Genomic DNA, 17,441 nt, shown 5'->3' with positions numbered 1-17,441 from the left:
AATCCTCACGCTGCCCATTTTTCCTGCTTCTAACACATCAACTTTGAGGACAAAATGTTCACTTGCTGCCTAATATATCCCACCCACTGACAGGTGCCATGATAACCAGATAATCAGTGTTATTCACTTCACCCTTCAGTGGTCATAATGTTATAGCTGATTGGTGTGAGAAACATTATGAACAATAGTTTAGGTTTGTTTTTAATAAAAGGGTAGTTTGTTAATCTTTAAAAATGTCTTTCAGATTGTCTATGTTAACATACTTTTTTATATCATGTGTCTGTATTTAAACTATGCATTTATTTTACTTGCAGCCATTATGTTTTATTTCTTTATGGTGTATCATAAGGTTCCCACCTGTAGTCCAAAGACCCATAATACAAGACTAGCATGTTCATAAATTATCTTACCACTTCAACTGACTGCTTTTAACAGTTATCTCAGCCCATGATGATTCCTGCAGAAGTAGTATGTCATATCTTTTAGGATTTTATATTATTTATGACTGTGTATTCTATCTGCTAGCACTCTCTGAGGTTTATGAAATGAAAAGGCTGTTAACCTACAGTATACTCCACATGGAGAGATTAAAGGAGTGACCTAGTTTTAGAGTGGACCTGGACTAAAAGCGAACCTCTGCCCTTGGCAAACCACACTAGAGATTATTAATAATAATCCAAAATGGTAAAGCTGAATTGGGTATCTTGACAACAGGTGCTCTAACAGACAGAGTGATCCTGTGTTGACACAAGTACTGTGGGCTACAAATGATTCAAAGTTTCCCTTTCTATTTTTGACCTAGTAAATCAAAAGTGAGCACAGGAAGAAAAAAGGATTTACCAAGGAAGTATTTTGTTCTGATCGCTCCAAAAATAAATATTTGGAATGAAACATTTTACCAATACTCTGCAAACAGCTGGAGAATACATTGTCAGGAAATGGAAATATAAGACTGATATAATGATACTTTTGATATGGGTGTATTTTTGGAATACTTGGGATTCTTGTAATCCAAAATGTTCTTGATGTCTTAGTGATAAACTGTTATTTGGTAGTCAACATGTTCATTTGACATGGACCCTCACGTTTCAGAGACATGTACAGGACTGGAGCCAAACTAATTTTGCAGCTTTCTCTGTCAACATCGCTTTTTGATAAGTGGCCAAAAAACGTGCTCTAAACTTCAATGACATAATGTAATCATACACAGTAAACCCAACGGTTGCTGAGGAAAACATTTTCTCATATAATTACACATCATTTGAAGATAAAATATATTTTAAGGCTTTAACTATTATTTTGTTATGATAAATGAACTGACCAAATATGGTCCAAAATAGTTTTTTTGTTTGTTTTTCCTTTAGTTTAATCACATTTATTTTTACTAACTTTTTTATTTATTTTTTTATAATGTACAATCCCATATTTATTGAAGGCTTTTTATTATTAACCATCCCAATAAGTACCTGATAATTGGTCTGATGGAGGTAGACACTGAAATAAAAAAGAAGATGGGATAATGACAAAGCAAACTTAAAAAGAAAAGATAATGAAATACTGAGATTAAAAAATAAAAGAAGTGAAATAATACAACTAATGCCGCAGGTCTAAAGCACAAGTCCATGGTTAATCCAGTCTGAGATCTTCTTGAAATGTGTTCCATATATTTACAGCAGCTAAAAGCAGGCTAACCATGTTCAGATTTAATTCTAGGAACAAAAAGCATACAGGTGCCGGTTGATCTGAGACGTCGAGCTGGTTGATGTTGTTGCAAAACATCCTTGATGTCTTTTTTCCTCCCACAGAAAGATGACCTGTGCTCTTTATTTATGATTGTCTCATGATGTAGAAAAGAGAAAACCTATTAGTATCTACTATGTTTCATCCTCTGCCTCTTGATTCCTTGAATTGTGTTTGTTTTCATGTGGATGCTAAATCCTTTAAGGGTGATATCCTTTTAAAGCAGGACCATGACTGAAGTGGCCGATCTGGTCAAGGCACAGCATGATTTGAGACATTGCACAGTCATGTCTCTGGCTGATTTATAGTGATACAAACATACACTGAGCCTATTTGGACAGTAGGTTTGGCCTTGTTTATTGATGACAGTAATCCAAATGAAATGATGCACATGCAACAGCAAGCTGAAGTGATAAGCATCTTCCTGAAATTTCCCTGTGGGCAGCCTAATGGCTCTGTCCCGAACAAGAACAAAGAGGTCAGCATGTGCCACTGTGATTGAAGGCACAGGATTAGAAACTAAGAAGATGACTACAGATGAGCAGTGAGCTTTTATCCATATGATTTTTTTATACAGTGATCATTGCGTAGACACTTGCGCGTATAAGCTTCAGTGACAGGTTTTTATTATAGAATGCATGCACTGACACACATCTGAAGGTTTAACCATTTAAAACAAAGGTTCGCTATGACAGCTGATGACACATCATCTGTTTTTGAACTCACGCTATGTTGCACACAACATGCCCCCTAGTCGACTCTATGGTTGCTTCTAGCAACATTATGTGTGTAATTGTGCTTTACATTTATGTCTGATGGAGACTGTGACCACAGACAGGCTCTGTGCATTACAAGATGAGGAGAGATTAGAGCACAGTGGGTTAATCTTTAGGCCAGCCATCTGCCAGGACCATGAGAATTAAAGGTGGAGCCACGGCCTTGACCAACAACATACAAAAGTAACCTGTCAGGTGATCTTTTCCACTGAGTATGTGGCCATTGTGTTAAAGTTATGCTTCAAAGTGCATAAAAATTATTGATGTGCCTATGAATACATGCCTTCTGGACAAAGGTTTCATTGTACATGCAGGGAATTTGTCTGCTGCAAGAGGTCACTGAACTTAAATCATACACTGGTGTTCCTAAAACTGAGTTAGTCTGTCTGTCTGTCTGTATGTGTGTGTGTGTGTGTGGGCCAACTTACAGTTTTCTAAAAGCAAAATTCATGCACCAAGCAGCCACTGAGCTCATGCAATATACTGTACACTCTACTAGAACCACTCAGATTATAAAGTAGATTTAATTTCAGTATGAGAATGGACTGTAAAAGGTTTACTCATGTGTGTAAATCCCCTTGCATGCAACATGTATTAATGGTTTGCGTAGGCATATAATTGTTTTGTTTGTGTACATGACATATTATTATTTCAACAGGAATGGCAAAATATTCCAGCTATAATGATTTTTTACAGCATCTGTGTCCTGTGTAGTACTAGATATTTAAAATACTGTAGGTAGTAACACATTATTTTGGATGTAATAACTGTATGTTTAAGAGGCAAAGAAAGAGGATAACTGGCTCATTTAAGACACTTTAAATGTATTCACCAATTATTTTGTGTGGAGTAATGAAAAGCATTTTAAAAATGTAACTTATAAATTTGAAGACAGAGTAATCTATCGATTGGTTGGTGTTTGTAGAAAGATCATTCTAGTAAAATAGAGACCCACTGGGTTAATATTATATAACATTTGTTTACAAGAGTTTAACTGTGGGTGGTAAATAAGATTATCAGACAAGAAGATTAGCCAGCCTCTGTGCCCAAAATACCATTCAAAAACTCCCAGAAAGACATTAAGTTAATCAGTGGGGTTTTTAATTGAAGATACACTACACATAGTTGACACAAGAAATATACAACCCAACAAAAAACATTGCATGTAAAATAAAACCCTGAGTCATCGTGCCTTGTTTGTCATTATCATATATTTAGAACTCATGTCATCAGTCCACAGATTAATTTCATGATTTGTACTATAACATCCATCAGGAGCTATAATCTCAGCAGATCATTCACTGCTGTCATCTACATCATCCTCTGTTTTATGATTATCCTATTAATTGAGTAAATAGTGGAGTTTCTTTTTCTTCCAACAGATGGTTGTTGAGTGCATAGCAGATGGCACTGTATACAATATGGGTAAAACACTGACCAATATCATGGTATAGATTCTGCATTGTTCTAATCCCACATCAGAGCTAGTCACAGCACTTTATGTAGAAGTTATGTTTAAAACAGAATTCTCATTTATAAAGGAGTAACGCACTTTCTATTAGTTACAATTCGATATAGACTGTGCAGCTGTTAACACATAACATAATCCAAATGTTAACACAAGCAAAATATTAAACAGTTAAATTACAGTTTCACATTTATTTTATTTTATTTTATTATTATTTAAGTTTATATCCTGATAGATGTGAGGTTTTTAAGTATTCATTGCAAAAAAAAGAACAGTATTGAAACACTAACTGAAAAGTATAATTTGACATTTGGAAAGATATTTTTACAGTTTAGCTTTCATACCTTTAGACAATTCTGTCTATTTAGACATGATAAGAAAATTGCATATTTATGTATTAGTTGTGGTATAGCTAAATGAAAGCTGTTCATAAAAAACAACAATGTATACCTGTCCATCATCTGCAAAGCAGCGGTATATCCTTGTTTTGTTTGCCCTGCAGACAGAGCAATCTCATGTGAAGTGGTGGTTGAAGAATCACAGTTGGACTGAAGGGCCCCTAACTCTTAAGATGTGTCATTGGATTAGCATGTGAGCATCTGCCTTTAGCCTTCTCCAGTCGCCCACGAACACCCTGAGAGCTGCATCTCATGTACAGGACTTTCGACGGAGCCGTCTTCATGGTGCGATTTCATGACTTGATTTTTTAGGATGAAGAATGTAAAGATATTACATTTGCCACTGGTTTTTGTGTTTGTGCATGCCTGCTTTGGTAAGTTTCACCTCTTAATTCTCTGCTTACAGTGCTTAAGTGTTCCTGTGGTCAGATGGTGAACGCTGTTCAGATACATTTGAGAGCTTCTGGGTTGATGACTGTAAATGTTTCTGAGTTTATAACTGGATTGTATTCTGTTTTTAATTCAATAATATTCTGTCCTAACCTGGTTATTTGCTATTAGAGATATGAAAATATGATTTTGGTTTTGGTATTTAAAAACAGAGTATTCCAATGACAAATAAAAACAGCATTATGTCTACAACCAGAAATCTCAGGTCTATGTATAGCAAAGGTATCTTAGCGAGTTCACGTAACTCACCAGTAATCCCAGTCAAAGTGACCGAGAAAGCAGGGGGCGTAAGTGTAGTAAATGCTTAAACATAGTGTAATAGTAGCAGAAGAAGAGCAGAAACTGATTCAGTAATGTAACATACATTACAGCTATATCTAGCATAAGTTAGCTAACATTAGCAAACATTAGCCACCATAAGCTACTGGTCATACCAGACCAATTAGGGCTGTTGCAGCAAAACCATTGAGTGTACTAAACTGATTAAGGGTGTCTTATTTCTTCTTTCCGAAGTTACACAGTTTCACAGTTTCACTTTAAGCTGAATAACATCAAACTTTCAAGCATTTAATGGTGGTTTTTATGCCTCTGTCCTCAGCGCAAGCAGACTTTGCCCCATATTTCTACGACAATGGACCTTACAGCCAAAATGGGAACCTGGCACTGTTCAGCCTTTCAGAGGACACGGCTGTCGGTGAGCTCAACCTCTGACATACAGGACATTTAGTGTGGACAGCTAATAGTCTGGTGGAGCAACCAATCAACAAAATTGAATGTTTTGTCCAGGATGTTAAATAGACTTTGATAGATGAACAGATGTTGTGTGGCATGTTAGTACTCCCACTAACATGCTCATCTGATGGTGCCACCTGTTGATGTGAGGGACAGTTTGCTGGCTGTGAATGTGGTGCAGCTGTCCCTCAACACCTTCCATCAGTCAGGGTACTTATAAGTCTACTGTGTCTCAGTCATTTTTGTTCCACAGCAGTTTTTCCCCAAACAATGGGTGAACTGCCCTCCTTGATTACTTATTAGAAGCTGCTTCATCTTGTATTTGGAACCAGTTTTATAAAGTGTTCTTTTAACCTTTAATTTCTAATTTGGAAAAGGATTGTATATAAAAATGTTTTGTCTAAAATGTAGGTTTCCACTTTTCCAAATATGTCTAACCAGCCAACTGCTGAGGCTAAGTTAACTAAATTAAAATGTTTTCGTTTAGGTACACAGATCTATAGTCTCAATGGCACAGACCCTGAAGGTCAGGAGGTGAGGTATGGCCTTTCCTTTGATCCAGGATCCCAGGAATACTTCAGGGTCGACCCCATATCTGGAAACATCACATTGGTGGAAAAGTTGGACAGAGAGGTAAACTTAACCTTGCATAGGCCTCAGAAGGACATTAGGGTAGAGGAATGGTCAATTTAGCTAACAATTAAAGAACTTTTTTTCATTGTGTATTTCTTCATATTAACTTGTTTTCCATCTCTGCTCAGAAACAAGATTCTATTGACGTTCTTGTCAGCATCACAGATGGGCAAAGCAAGGTATCAACATCCAGTTCAGTGTGTGATTATACCATTTAATTCCTTATAATGAATCATGAATGTGTTAAACACTTCTTCTTCTTCTACTTCTTCTTCTTAGGTTGTGGAAAGAGTCACAATATTTGTAATGGATGCAAATGATGAAAAACCTGAATTCCAAAACATGCCGGCAATCATTGATGTACTGGAAGTAAGTTAAGCCATAAGCATATGCTTTATGAACCATAAAAACCTTGAAAATTTAAATCAAAATCTAAGTGTCAGTATCTCCATATAAACTTAAAAAGGACAGCATATTACTGTAAAAATATGAAAGTTAATATGTGTTGTATCATTTATTTTTGAGCTCTATATGTTGTGACCTGAATTTTTTTCTGTGTTGCTCATTTTAGACTACTGTGTCTGGCAGCAGCATCTACAAAGCCAATGCAGTGGATAAGGACACAGGCTCAGGTGGCTCAGTCACCTACTACCTCCAGGTATCACTTGGCAGTAGAACAATACTGCCCACTCACATTTCATCTACTCTAACTTCTGCAATAAATGAATACAGTATATAAATAAAAAAATATATATACAGACGAAACATTTAAAAATGCTCTAAAGCTGACCCGTTCATGTTAATCTGCATCTGATGGAATTAATGTAAAATGTCCTGATAACGAGGTTAACATCAGTTAGATTTTCCAATGCTCCTGTGTGTATTTGTGCATGTGCATGAATATGCTTGTGTGGTTATGAGAATGGGGATTAAATCACAATTACATTTGTGTCAGGTATTGGAGGCTTAGAGGGCTGCTTTGGCAGGGGCTGGCAGGGAATGTTAGTTTGCACTTTGGACTATTAGGACCAAAGAACAGTTGGCGTGGAGTTACGAGTGAGGCAGTGCACATCTGGACACACCAGCTTTCACCTGCCTGCGCTGTCCTTGAGCATATGGGCTCTTTACATCCAGATGGACAAATAAATATACTTCAACAAGATGTGGCCTAATTCAAGTGGCTACTGAGTGTTTTCATGCAGCCATCTGACCACTTTTCATGATATGTCACGTGAGTGGTTGTAAATGGGTTTTCAGTGACAGGCTTTGATTCATGTGACCTAAAATGTGTCTCTGAGTGTGCTTTTAAAATCCTGCTTCTGTCCTGTCCTCTGTTACAGAATCCTCAGGCCACTTTATTTGCCATTGACAGACATAGTGGTGTCCTTCGTATCAAATCTGGGGAAATGTTGGACTATGAGAAAACAAAGACACTCTTTGTCACTGTCATTGCAAAGGTAATGGGTATATCAAAACTCATTAAATGTTTTTGTCATCCAATAATTTACTTTCATTTTCAGTTTAAAGGTACCTTGTGAAGTTGCTAGTGCAACATAAATTTGTTAGTTTACTAACTTCACAGGGCGCCTAAAATAAACCCTGTATATGAAAAAGATCCCTCCTTTAAAATGTGAGCCAACTTATAGAGAAAAACTGTCTTTTTAAAATGTAAGTGTGTATTACTTTTTTTGCAGGATGGTGGTGGTAATTTGAATGGCAAAGAGCAGTTTATGTCATCTTCTGCTACCCTGACAATCAATGTGATCGATGCACAGGACACCCCGCCATCTTTTATTGGGACACCATATTTTGCCTATGTTTATGAAGTCTCAGTGCCAGTAAGTATGAAAATATCCTTTAGCAACATTCTGCTTCGACTGCATTTGACATGACATTTCTTTTGTATAACAATAAAGTTACAATGCTGTATTACGTTAATGAACATCACATGGTAACCTAATAGTAAATGCAGGTCATTTTCTATACTCACAGTATAAGTAATAACCATGAAAAGATAAGATAGCAGTATCTCATATCACACAGCTTTGATTTCTGGCATTTTACAGGAATGCCTTCTCACAGCAGGAAAGCCACATTATCTATGAGTCGCAAAATGTCACTGTAGTAGCGCATCAGAGGAGAGAGATTACACATTCTCACTTTCATCCAAAAGGGAATAATTAGGACAATGACATTTTAATGCACCTTTGAAGACTTGGTGGAGATAGATTTTTGTGGTATTTGACTGCAGGGTGACTTAATTAAGATTCCTGCTTCATTTTGTAAAATTTTAACATATCATCAGTTTTTTTAACAATGTGATGCAACCAAATACTGAGTTACATCATGTGAGAAGTGACATTTTAGAGTTGTTTATTGGCAGAACAAATAAGGTCTTTAAATTTAAAAGTATCAGTAACTGGCGAAATATGAATAACTTGTGGTAATAACAGGTAATATATCCTGGTTAATCACTTATACATCCAATTATCAATCTTGTTGCACTATTAAATCCCTTTTCTTTTCTTTTCTTGCCTGACAGGGATCTGAAATATTCACTGTTGTAGCCAAAGATGGTGATGTGGGAAACCCAAATCCAATCCATTATTCATTTGACGATGGTAAGCATTTTGCACAAAGAAAATTAAAATGATTTTAAAATAAAGCTAAAATGCTCATAGGTCTGTCTGTTGCTTTTCTTTCCAGGCGACGATGGTGTTTTTCACGTCAATAAAACAAGCGGTTGTATCACCCTGCTGAGTCTCCCCATGTATCTGAAGAGAGAAATCTTTAACATTAAAGTCAGGGTAAGTTGCAATGGAATAATTCATTCTGTTAACTGTAAAAAAGGGGGCCAGACTTACATGCTCTTCAGCATCACTGTCACAAGTCACACCACGTTTCCAATCAAAGCCTGAATTTTGCCTGTATGAAAGAATGTACAGCTATAAACATTTTATAGCCTTTAATCATTGTATATTCATAAAGGGAATAAACAATGGATCAAACAATCATGTAAAGCAAAATAGATTTTATTAAATAACCTATTATATACTGCCTGAACTTTTTTAACTGGTTAAAATTAAAAAAGTAAAACTGATCTGGTGAAACTTGGGTAAAATTTCCTTCAGGGTCATCTACTGTTCACAGAAGTGATAAATGTGGGCTAATATATTTTCCCACCTGTGTCCAGGCATCAGAAGTAAGTCCAGAAGGCAGACTCATGGACTATGGGGTGACCACAGTGGTGATCCGTGTGGTGGACCTGAACAATAATCCACCTACTTTCTATGGAGAGAACGGCCCACAAAACATGTTTGAGTTGACCATGTATGAGCATCCACCAGAGGGAGAGATACTCCGGGGTCTAAAAATCACTGTCAATGACTCTGATCAGGTGGGGAGACCATTATTTTCTTCCATATTTTCTCATACACTGACTGTGATTAGCATGAAAATAATCCAGTAGCTATTTTCAGTGATGTTTTACTGAGCAGGTATCATCCTTTAGATAGAGTATTATTGCCATTGAAAGCTGCCTCAGTTAACCAGAAGAGAGGAACAGTGATTGTTATTATGTAATAACACTCATTTTCCAACCAAATTACATTGTTATCTAACAATTCATGTGACACAACATTGTGTTCAGGCTGGTGTCTGCCTTTCTGTCTACTAAATGAATTTAAGCCTGCTATTATCACAGACAATCCTTTTAAAATTACAACACAAATTAAAAGCTACTCCCTAACTATGGCATTTGTCAGCTTATGCAAGTCTCTGTGTGTTTCCAGCTCCTGGTATGAGCCTCATCCAAATGGCTGTCCAAATGTATTCTCTGATAATACTGTTACAACATCAGGACGAGCTCTCTTTGTCCAGAGATATGATGTTTCACCAAGAATATTACAGCTGCCAGTGATATCCTATTGATTTCTCATACATTACTGTAATAATGAAATACACAAAGCTTTTATATTGATTGAATGGACTATATACTACATGGATTATACTGTATGTCTGTAACAAATGCAGATTACTAGAAATAGGTCCATGCATGTATAACATAACAACTGTCATTTTCATTAATGAGACATTCTGAATCTGTAATATGATGATGAGGTTGTGCTCTTCCAGGGTGCAAATGCTAAATTCAATCTGAGACTGATCGGACCAGGGAGGATGCTAAGAGTCGTCCCTCAGACTGTTCTCAATGAAGCCCAAGTCACAATCTTAGTAGAAGACTCTGCTGCCATGGACTATGAGAAACACCATTTTCTTACATACAAGGTTACCACAGTAGATTGAAATGTGATTAAATTTCACACATATTTCTCAAGAAATAGTACCTGAATCTATTGCACATTGCCCTATTTCATTGATTTGTTTCAAATCTTTCTCCTCTTTAGCTACTCGCAGTTGAGATTGATACGCCTGAGAGATTCAGTTCCACGGCAGACATTGTCATTCACCTCCTGGACACCAATGACAACGCTCCCAAATTCTCCTCCGATTACTACATTGCCAGAATTCCAGAAAACTCACCCGGTGGCTCCAATGTGGTGTCAGTCACGGTGAGCGAGCCTTCATCCTGTCTAAAAATACATGCCATCACCAATGTACGTCACTCGGAACTAAAGAGGAATGCTGATTTGAACAAAATGGCCAAGAGGGCCATTAATTCCCTAAATGTAGACTTTTTGGGCGATGGGGGTTGGGATAATATGTGAAAACATGTAGATAAAAGCTAGGCGAGGTAAGCTGCCAGATGGCTATCACTTTCATTTTGTTGTGTAACACCAAATTCCCAGATTTCTTTCCCCTAATGCTTAGTAGCACATGCAGCTGCAGCACAAAAATATGTGCAAACATAACATGAACACTTTTAAGGCCATGTAGAAAGAAAGAAATGAAAGAAGAAGAATAGATAGGAAATAGATAATAGATAGATAATAGATAGATAGATAGATAAGATAATAGATTAAGATAGATAGATAGACTAGATAGATAATAGATAAGATAGATAGATAGATAGATTTTTTTGGGATTATCTCATCCTTCGCCCTTGTCGGTTCATATCAACACCCTGCAGAGGCTCAGAGCAACAGGGAGGCTCACTAATAAATCCTGCCCTTGCGTGAACACCACAGAGGCTCATTTCCTTTATCCCAGGCAATTTCAATCAGATAAAAGAACAGCCGACAAGTGACCTTGGACACATGGAGACAACGAACAGGCATCCCTGCAGCGACAGACAGATTAGCTGATGCCCATGATGATGATGTTCCTATGACATCAAAAGTCAGTCTTTTTATAGCTGACCCCTGTAACATCATGCTTCAATCCAGCACAGATTCATTCAGTTTACTGAGTCCATGGTGGCGTAGAGTTTTTCTCTTTTTCTCCTTCACTTGAAAGAGTTACAAACAAATCTAACCAATGTTTTGAAGTTTATCTGAGGTAGAAGGTAAAGGTAGGACACACACAGTGTTCACTAGTCTGACGATGAATGTTGCACTAAACTTCTTAAGAGGAACTGCAGATTACCCTGACTGTGATAGTTATCTTGAACTGGCCATGAAACCAAACTCACAACATATTTCTTTCTCCTTTCTGTTTGTTTACAGGCAACAGACCCAGACTCAGGGCCTTGGGGGGAAGTGAAGTACTCTATCTACGGATCAGGGGCTGACTTGTGAGTACAAGAATATAACTTAAGATGAGTTTTGTCGAGGGGAGAGGGTAAAACAGGAGGTGGCTCAGCACCAGCTTAAAATTCCTCTCATCCTTTATAGTTGTACACCTCCACACATTCAGTGACTGACATTATCTTATCACTGCTTGAACAGCATTATCTTATTATCTTATCTAAAATCTCAATGGCATGGGGTAAGATTATTTTATTATGGACAAGAAGAAGAAAGTACAGATACTGTCAGGCCACTCCTTCATTGGTCCTTGTGTAGTTCCAGCAAATGAGAATTAAAACATAAAAAATGCTTACACAACATTATAAGCAGTTTACTCCCTGAGTCAGCAGTATACATTCAGACCTCACGAAAGTGATCTGAATGTTGTATTTTAATTGTAAACTGGTGTACAATATGAAAACCACCTACAGGAAAAGCACATCTGCCTGAAAGCTGTACAAAAATATGACAGCAGACTTGTTTTTCATATTAGAACTTGGTACTGTGTATTGCACCTAAGCACTGTAGTCCCTCAGAGGATTTGATGGTATTTTCTCTGAAGTCAATTTTTATTAGATTTCCAGGAGAGGTCTAACCTCTGAGAAAAGGGCTCAGTGGTTACTGTTTTCTCTTAGTCATAATATACCCACAGCTTGTCGTTCATGAAGCATTTCATAGAGTCCATAAGATCACCTGGATGTTGTACAATGTTAGTGCCACATGTCAACACTGTGACAATCAATACTGCAACTGTTGAGAAATAGTTATTTCAATCACGTTTCTATCTGCATGCCTTAGAGGACCAAAACAATTACTATACTAATACTGAGAACAGTAAATCAAAGTAAACATGAACCTGTAACGTGTAGTGCCAACGTAAACAGACAGATGTATGTCAGTAAGGACATGTTGAATCTGAATCTGGACCTTTCAGTACAGATTCTGAGCTGTGTAGCGATTAATTAATGGTAAAAACCATTTGGAAACTGTGTCACCTTAGATTACTCCAAAATGCCTCTTTGAACTTGTTATAAAGCAATACATTTGTCGGTTCTGCATCTGCAAAAATCTAATATACCTTCACATTTTACACTCTTTTTTTTTAAGATATCTTGTAGAATACTTCAGCATACACAGGATCATGTATTCCTGATCTGTGCCTGCTCGTCCTGTGTCTGTTAATCCTATAATGGGATTGGAGGAGAAAATAGACTGCTCTTTGCTTCTGACTACCTAGCACCGTCACAAAGTCACTGTAGGGTAACTAAACCAGTCAGTCAGTGAAACAATCTATTTCTGATCTTGGTCTATATGTATACAGTTCAATCTTGCATGACTAAAGTTAACTGGAACAGGACAGTAAAGTGATATTTTAATAGTTCAACATTATGGGAATACACAGGAATTGACATTATGGGAATTTGTTTTCTTTTTAAGAGTTAGATGATAAGATCAACACTCCAATGTCTGTGTGTTTAGTATAGAGCTAGAGCCAGGAGGTGATTAGCATTGTGTAACATTGTTTGTTCACAGAAATAAAATGAAAATTTGTGGTTTTAAGAGTGACGTACTAAAAATATCTGAGGAACAACAGTTTACTATCGCTATACTTTGCTTCATCTTACGCTCAGAAAAAATATAAATGAACATATTTGCAAAAACGTTTGAGAACATTGCATAGCATACACATCTGGTTTGAGAAGTTCCTGTAATTTTTTTTTTACTTTTCAAACCCTGTAATGAACTTTCCAAAAAATTTTTCCCTTCCAACATATATAATATATTTGTACATATTGTATATCTACCATATGTTCAGCTTGAAAAAGCTAACTTTCTACACCTAATTGTCCTGTTGGATAGGTTAGGGTTATCAGTAGCCAAAATAATAATAAATCTAAAGCCCCAAACCCCCACTATGATTGAGAAAATATAGATGTGAGTGTGAGATGTTATCCATCTCTCTACAAAAGGGGTCTTGAGCAAAATGCTCACATCAGAAAATAGACAGTTCTTAGTAAGCCCATCCTAAGAAGATAATACATGTTTACACACAATAATACTAAATCTAAATCACCATTTACAGGTTCCTGATCCAGTCTGCATCTGGGATCATCTACACCCAGCCGTGGGCGAGCCTGGATGCGGAGGTGAGGTCCAAATATAACTTCTATGTGAAGGCAGAGGATGCAGAGGGAAAGTACAGCCTAGCTGAGGTCTTTGTGACTGTGCTGGACCTGAATGATCACCCGCCTGCATTCAATGACAACTTCCTCGAGACGACTATGGTGATTGGAGCACCAGTGAAAATAGAGGTATTTTCTCTATCATGATTTACCATGTTGATAAAATGAAACTTAACCATAACATCAGTACCATTACATTTTTAATTAAATACATCAACTTCTACACAGGCTGTAGACGATGATGCAGAAATACCCAACAATGTTATCGAGTACGCCATCATGAAAGCAGAGCCAGACAACAACATCTTTGACATTAACGCTGACACGGGGGAGATCATGCTCAAGTCCTACATCAAGTCAATGGCCATTATTCAGAACATCACCAAGCAGAGATACTGCACCTGGTCGTTGGTGGTGCAGGCCCGGGACCGAGGCCAGCCGTCCTTCAGCACCACTGCAGTCGTCAAGATCGACATTACTGAAGCTGTAAGTTGATAAATGAATGATTCATTTGACAGATTTTTACTTTACTTTAAATACATGAAAAAGTGTGCAAAGTTGCAACCAATAGTTTCTCAGGGTTTGATTGTGATACAAATGCCATCATCATTTAATATCTTATGCTGCTTGGATTTAGGTATACCTACAAGTTATGCATATTATATAGACTTTTTCACAATTCAGCTTTTTTATCCAATAAAGTCTAGTGTCAAATTTTTGAAAAATTTGATGCACTCAAGAGGGTAGTGATTTAAAAAGAATTTAATATCCCATGGCTATTTAGTCATATTATCTAAAAACATGCCTGGGCATTTCAGCCATTCAGGCCTTCAGTACAAATACAAAATGGCTGCCTTTAGGCTGTTTCTGCTGGGGCCACAACTGCCTGCGCAGGCTTTAGTGGTCTACACTAATCATGTGACTACTTACCAACAGGTATAAGAAACAGTCCAAAGGCACCCAATTTGTATTTCCCATGATGAAGGGCTGAATGGATTAAACTGTTACAATGACGAAATAGCCATGAGATATTAAAGGCTTTTTAAAACACTACCCTCTTGAGTGCCTCAGATTTCTTCAGTAATCCTTGGAAAATGTTTTCTGACAAAGCCTGGAGTAACTTCTTTGCACCACTTAATTTCAATTCAACAGTAATCAGACAATAAATAGAAATTTACATTTTACACTTACAGTATAGGTCTCAGACACATCAGGACAACAAACTGCAAAAACAGATTCACTGCACTGCAGAACATAAATATTTCCTTTGTCCGCTGACTATATAGTGATTGCTCATTCCCTCCATATTCCCAGTGAGTAATTATCAATGATTGCAATGCAATCAAATTTTTTATTGAGAGGGGAGCTGCATTTTTAGTTAAAATATTCTGTACATCTGCAAGCATTCCCTACTATGAGTTTACATCTAGATTAAATGTTTATCTGATCAATTTCTATGTGGAGTTGCAGATATTCTACAAAATAACCCAGTTTTTGCTTTGCAATTAAACATTTGTAGTCATAAAAAATGTAATTCAAATGCAATTGTCATGTTTTCAGGTCAAATCCAGATTTTTCTCGTACTTCTTGGGCCTAAGAAAACGTCCAGGGACTGTGTTTGGAATTTGTTTGACCTTTGTCACCTTTGCGATTTCACTGACAATCTTCATTTCAACTCTTATATACTGGAAATCTGTGAAAAAATCCCGAATAAAATCTCAGGGCAAGATCAGAAAGATAACAAGGAGGCCTGTGCATTAAATGAAGCTTGCCTTAAGATCATCAGCACAGCAGAACCATTGTGTTTAATCTGTGGTACCAAGAATTTGCAGCAATACATTTTAAAATGATTTTTGTGGTAGAACAAGTCTGTAAAAGAGTACAGGAGCACAATATAAACTGTCCTCTCAACATGTTCCCATGGCTTTTTTCCCATGTTTTGATTTACTACTCACATTATGACACCACAACCAAAATAAACAAATTAGTTCTGGTTTTTCCTTTTCACATGAATTTATATATTCATTCTCAGATGCTGGATGGTCTCAGCTAGTTTCCCAGTCAACCTCTCTGATCTTGTCTTGACAAAATATAAAACAGTAGGACAATGATAATAGAAAATAATAATAGAGTTTTAAATTTTGCACCTCACATCATATTTTTAGCCAAAGGATAAATACATGTAGTACACACACGGGACAATATTTAGAAGTTAATCTTTGTGTGACAGACTATGACTTCAGTCCCATGGATGTGAACTCTCCCTGTGCTCTTTTACAGACCCAACTCAGTGGGGGGCCTTTGGGATCATTTTTGATGCAGAGTAGAAACAAGCCCTTGCATATCCTAGGCATGCTTGCTGGTTTCATTAGCCTCATGGTCATAGTCACAGTCATCATCTCCACTGCAACATTCATGCGCAACAAAAAGTCCAACCGGATCCTGCCTAACCGGCGTGTAAGGAGGAGGCCACGGAAACAGCAGGCCTGGGTCTTCAAAAACCCCTTCAAGAAACCAGAAACCCCCGGAGAGAAATTTAAAATAGAAGAAGTCAGAGAAGAGGAAGAGCGGGAGATAGAAGTCATTGTGGAGAATGTTAACTATAACAACAATGTCACCAATGTTGTGAGACACTGGCCCCTGCCACCTTCTGCTCCATCTCTGCCCCCTCCACCACCACCCTACATCCCAGGAGAGAGGCAGTGGGCAGTACCCACAGTCTCAGCAACAGTGGCACCCAGACCTAAAAAGAAGGTGATAACCAGACAGGACACTGTGAACAAAGCACTGGTTTCAGAGCTCAAGATGCGACTAGAGCAGAAGAAGTTGATGAAACATTAATCGTGACAAAAAAATCTCACCTCAAGATCCATTTAGTAGCTTTCGTGCAGCAGATCCGGTCTGCCCAGTTGTCATGGAAAAGAAGCCGTTCAAATTTCAATTTTTTCACAGAACTTTAAGGTCTTCTCATGTTGCCATATAGACAAATGGACTTTTTGAATTTTCGATTTTTGGAACAGATTAAAAACATTGCACATCTGTTACATGAGACAGGTACATAGGAGAGTTTGCCAAGTGAATGTCTAGCTCTAAAAACATTGCCAATAAATGTATTAATGCAAGTTAGACAGTGTGCAGGAGTTTATTTGGAACAAAAAAAAATATTTTGAACATTCACATATCAAATGAGCAGACTTAATTTGAAGATGATGAAGATCATGTGATATGATCAAAAGCTCCAGAATACCACTACCAAGAACGCAACTAAATGGACCTTGAGGCGAGGGTGTTTTCTGATGTTTCTGAGGTCAAGAATGAACTTTGAAACTTAATCATTAACAGTGTTTGTGGTGTGTGTGTGTGTGTGTGTGTGT

General features: G+C 37.3%; 1 protein-coding gene across 1 annotated transcript; it reads left to right on the top strand.

Annotated features, from left to right (window-relative positions):
- Positions 1 to 5,414: 5,414 nt before the first annotated feature.
- On the top strand, positions 5,415 to 16,908 carry cdhr1a (cadherin-related family member 1a). Its single transcript, XM_035663813.1, has 16 exons — positions 5,415 to 5,526; positions 6,052 to 6,197; positions 6,326 to 6,376; positions 6,477 to 6,566; positions 6,769 to 6,855; positions 7,538 to 7,654; positions 7,892 to 8,035; positions 8,740 to 8,818; positions 8,904 to 9,004; positions 9,391 to 9,594; positions 10,332 to 10,484; positions 10,604 to 10,768; positions 11,822 to 11,889; positions 13,968 to 14,196; positions 14,296 to 14,553; positions 16,348 to 16,908. The coding sequence occupies exons 1-16, from the start codon at positions 5,415 to 5,417 to the stop codon at positions 16,906 to 16,908; spliced, it is 2,565 nt and encodes an 854-aa protein (XP_035519706.1).
- Positions 16,909 to 17,441: the final 533 nt, after the last annotated feature.

Source organism: Morone saxatilis, unplaced genomic scaffold, assembly GCF_004916995.1.
Source record: "Morone saxatilis isolate NCDOM2014 unplaced genomic scaffold, NCSU_SB_2.0 Contig19, whole genome shotgun sequence".
Lineage (NCBI taxonomy): Eukaryota > Metazoa > Chordata > Actinopteri > Moronidae > Morone > Morone saxatilis.
The sequence above is the reverse complement of the archived record's forward strand: the minus strand, read 5'-3'. Positions and strand labels throughout refer to the sequence as shown.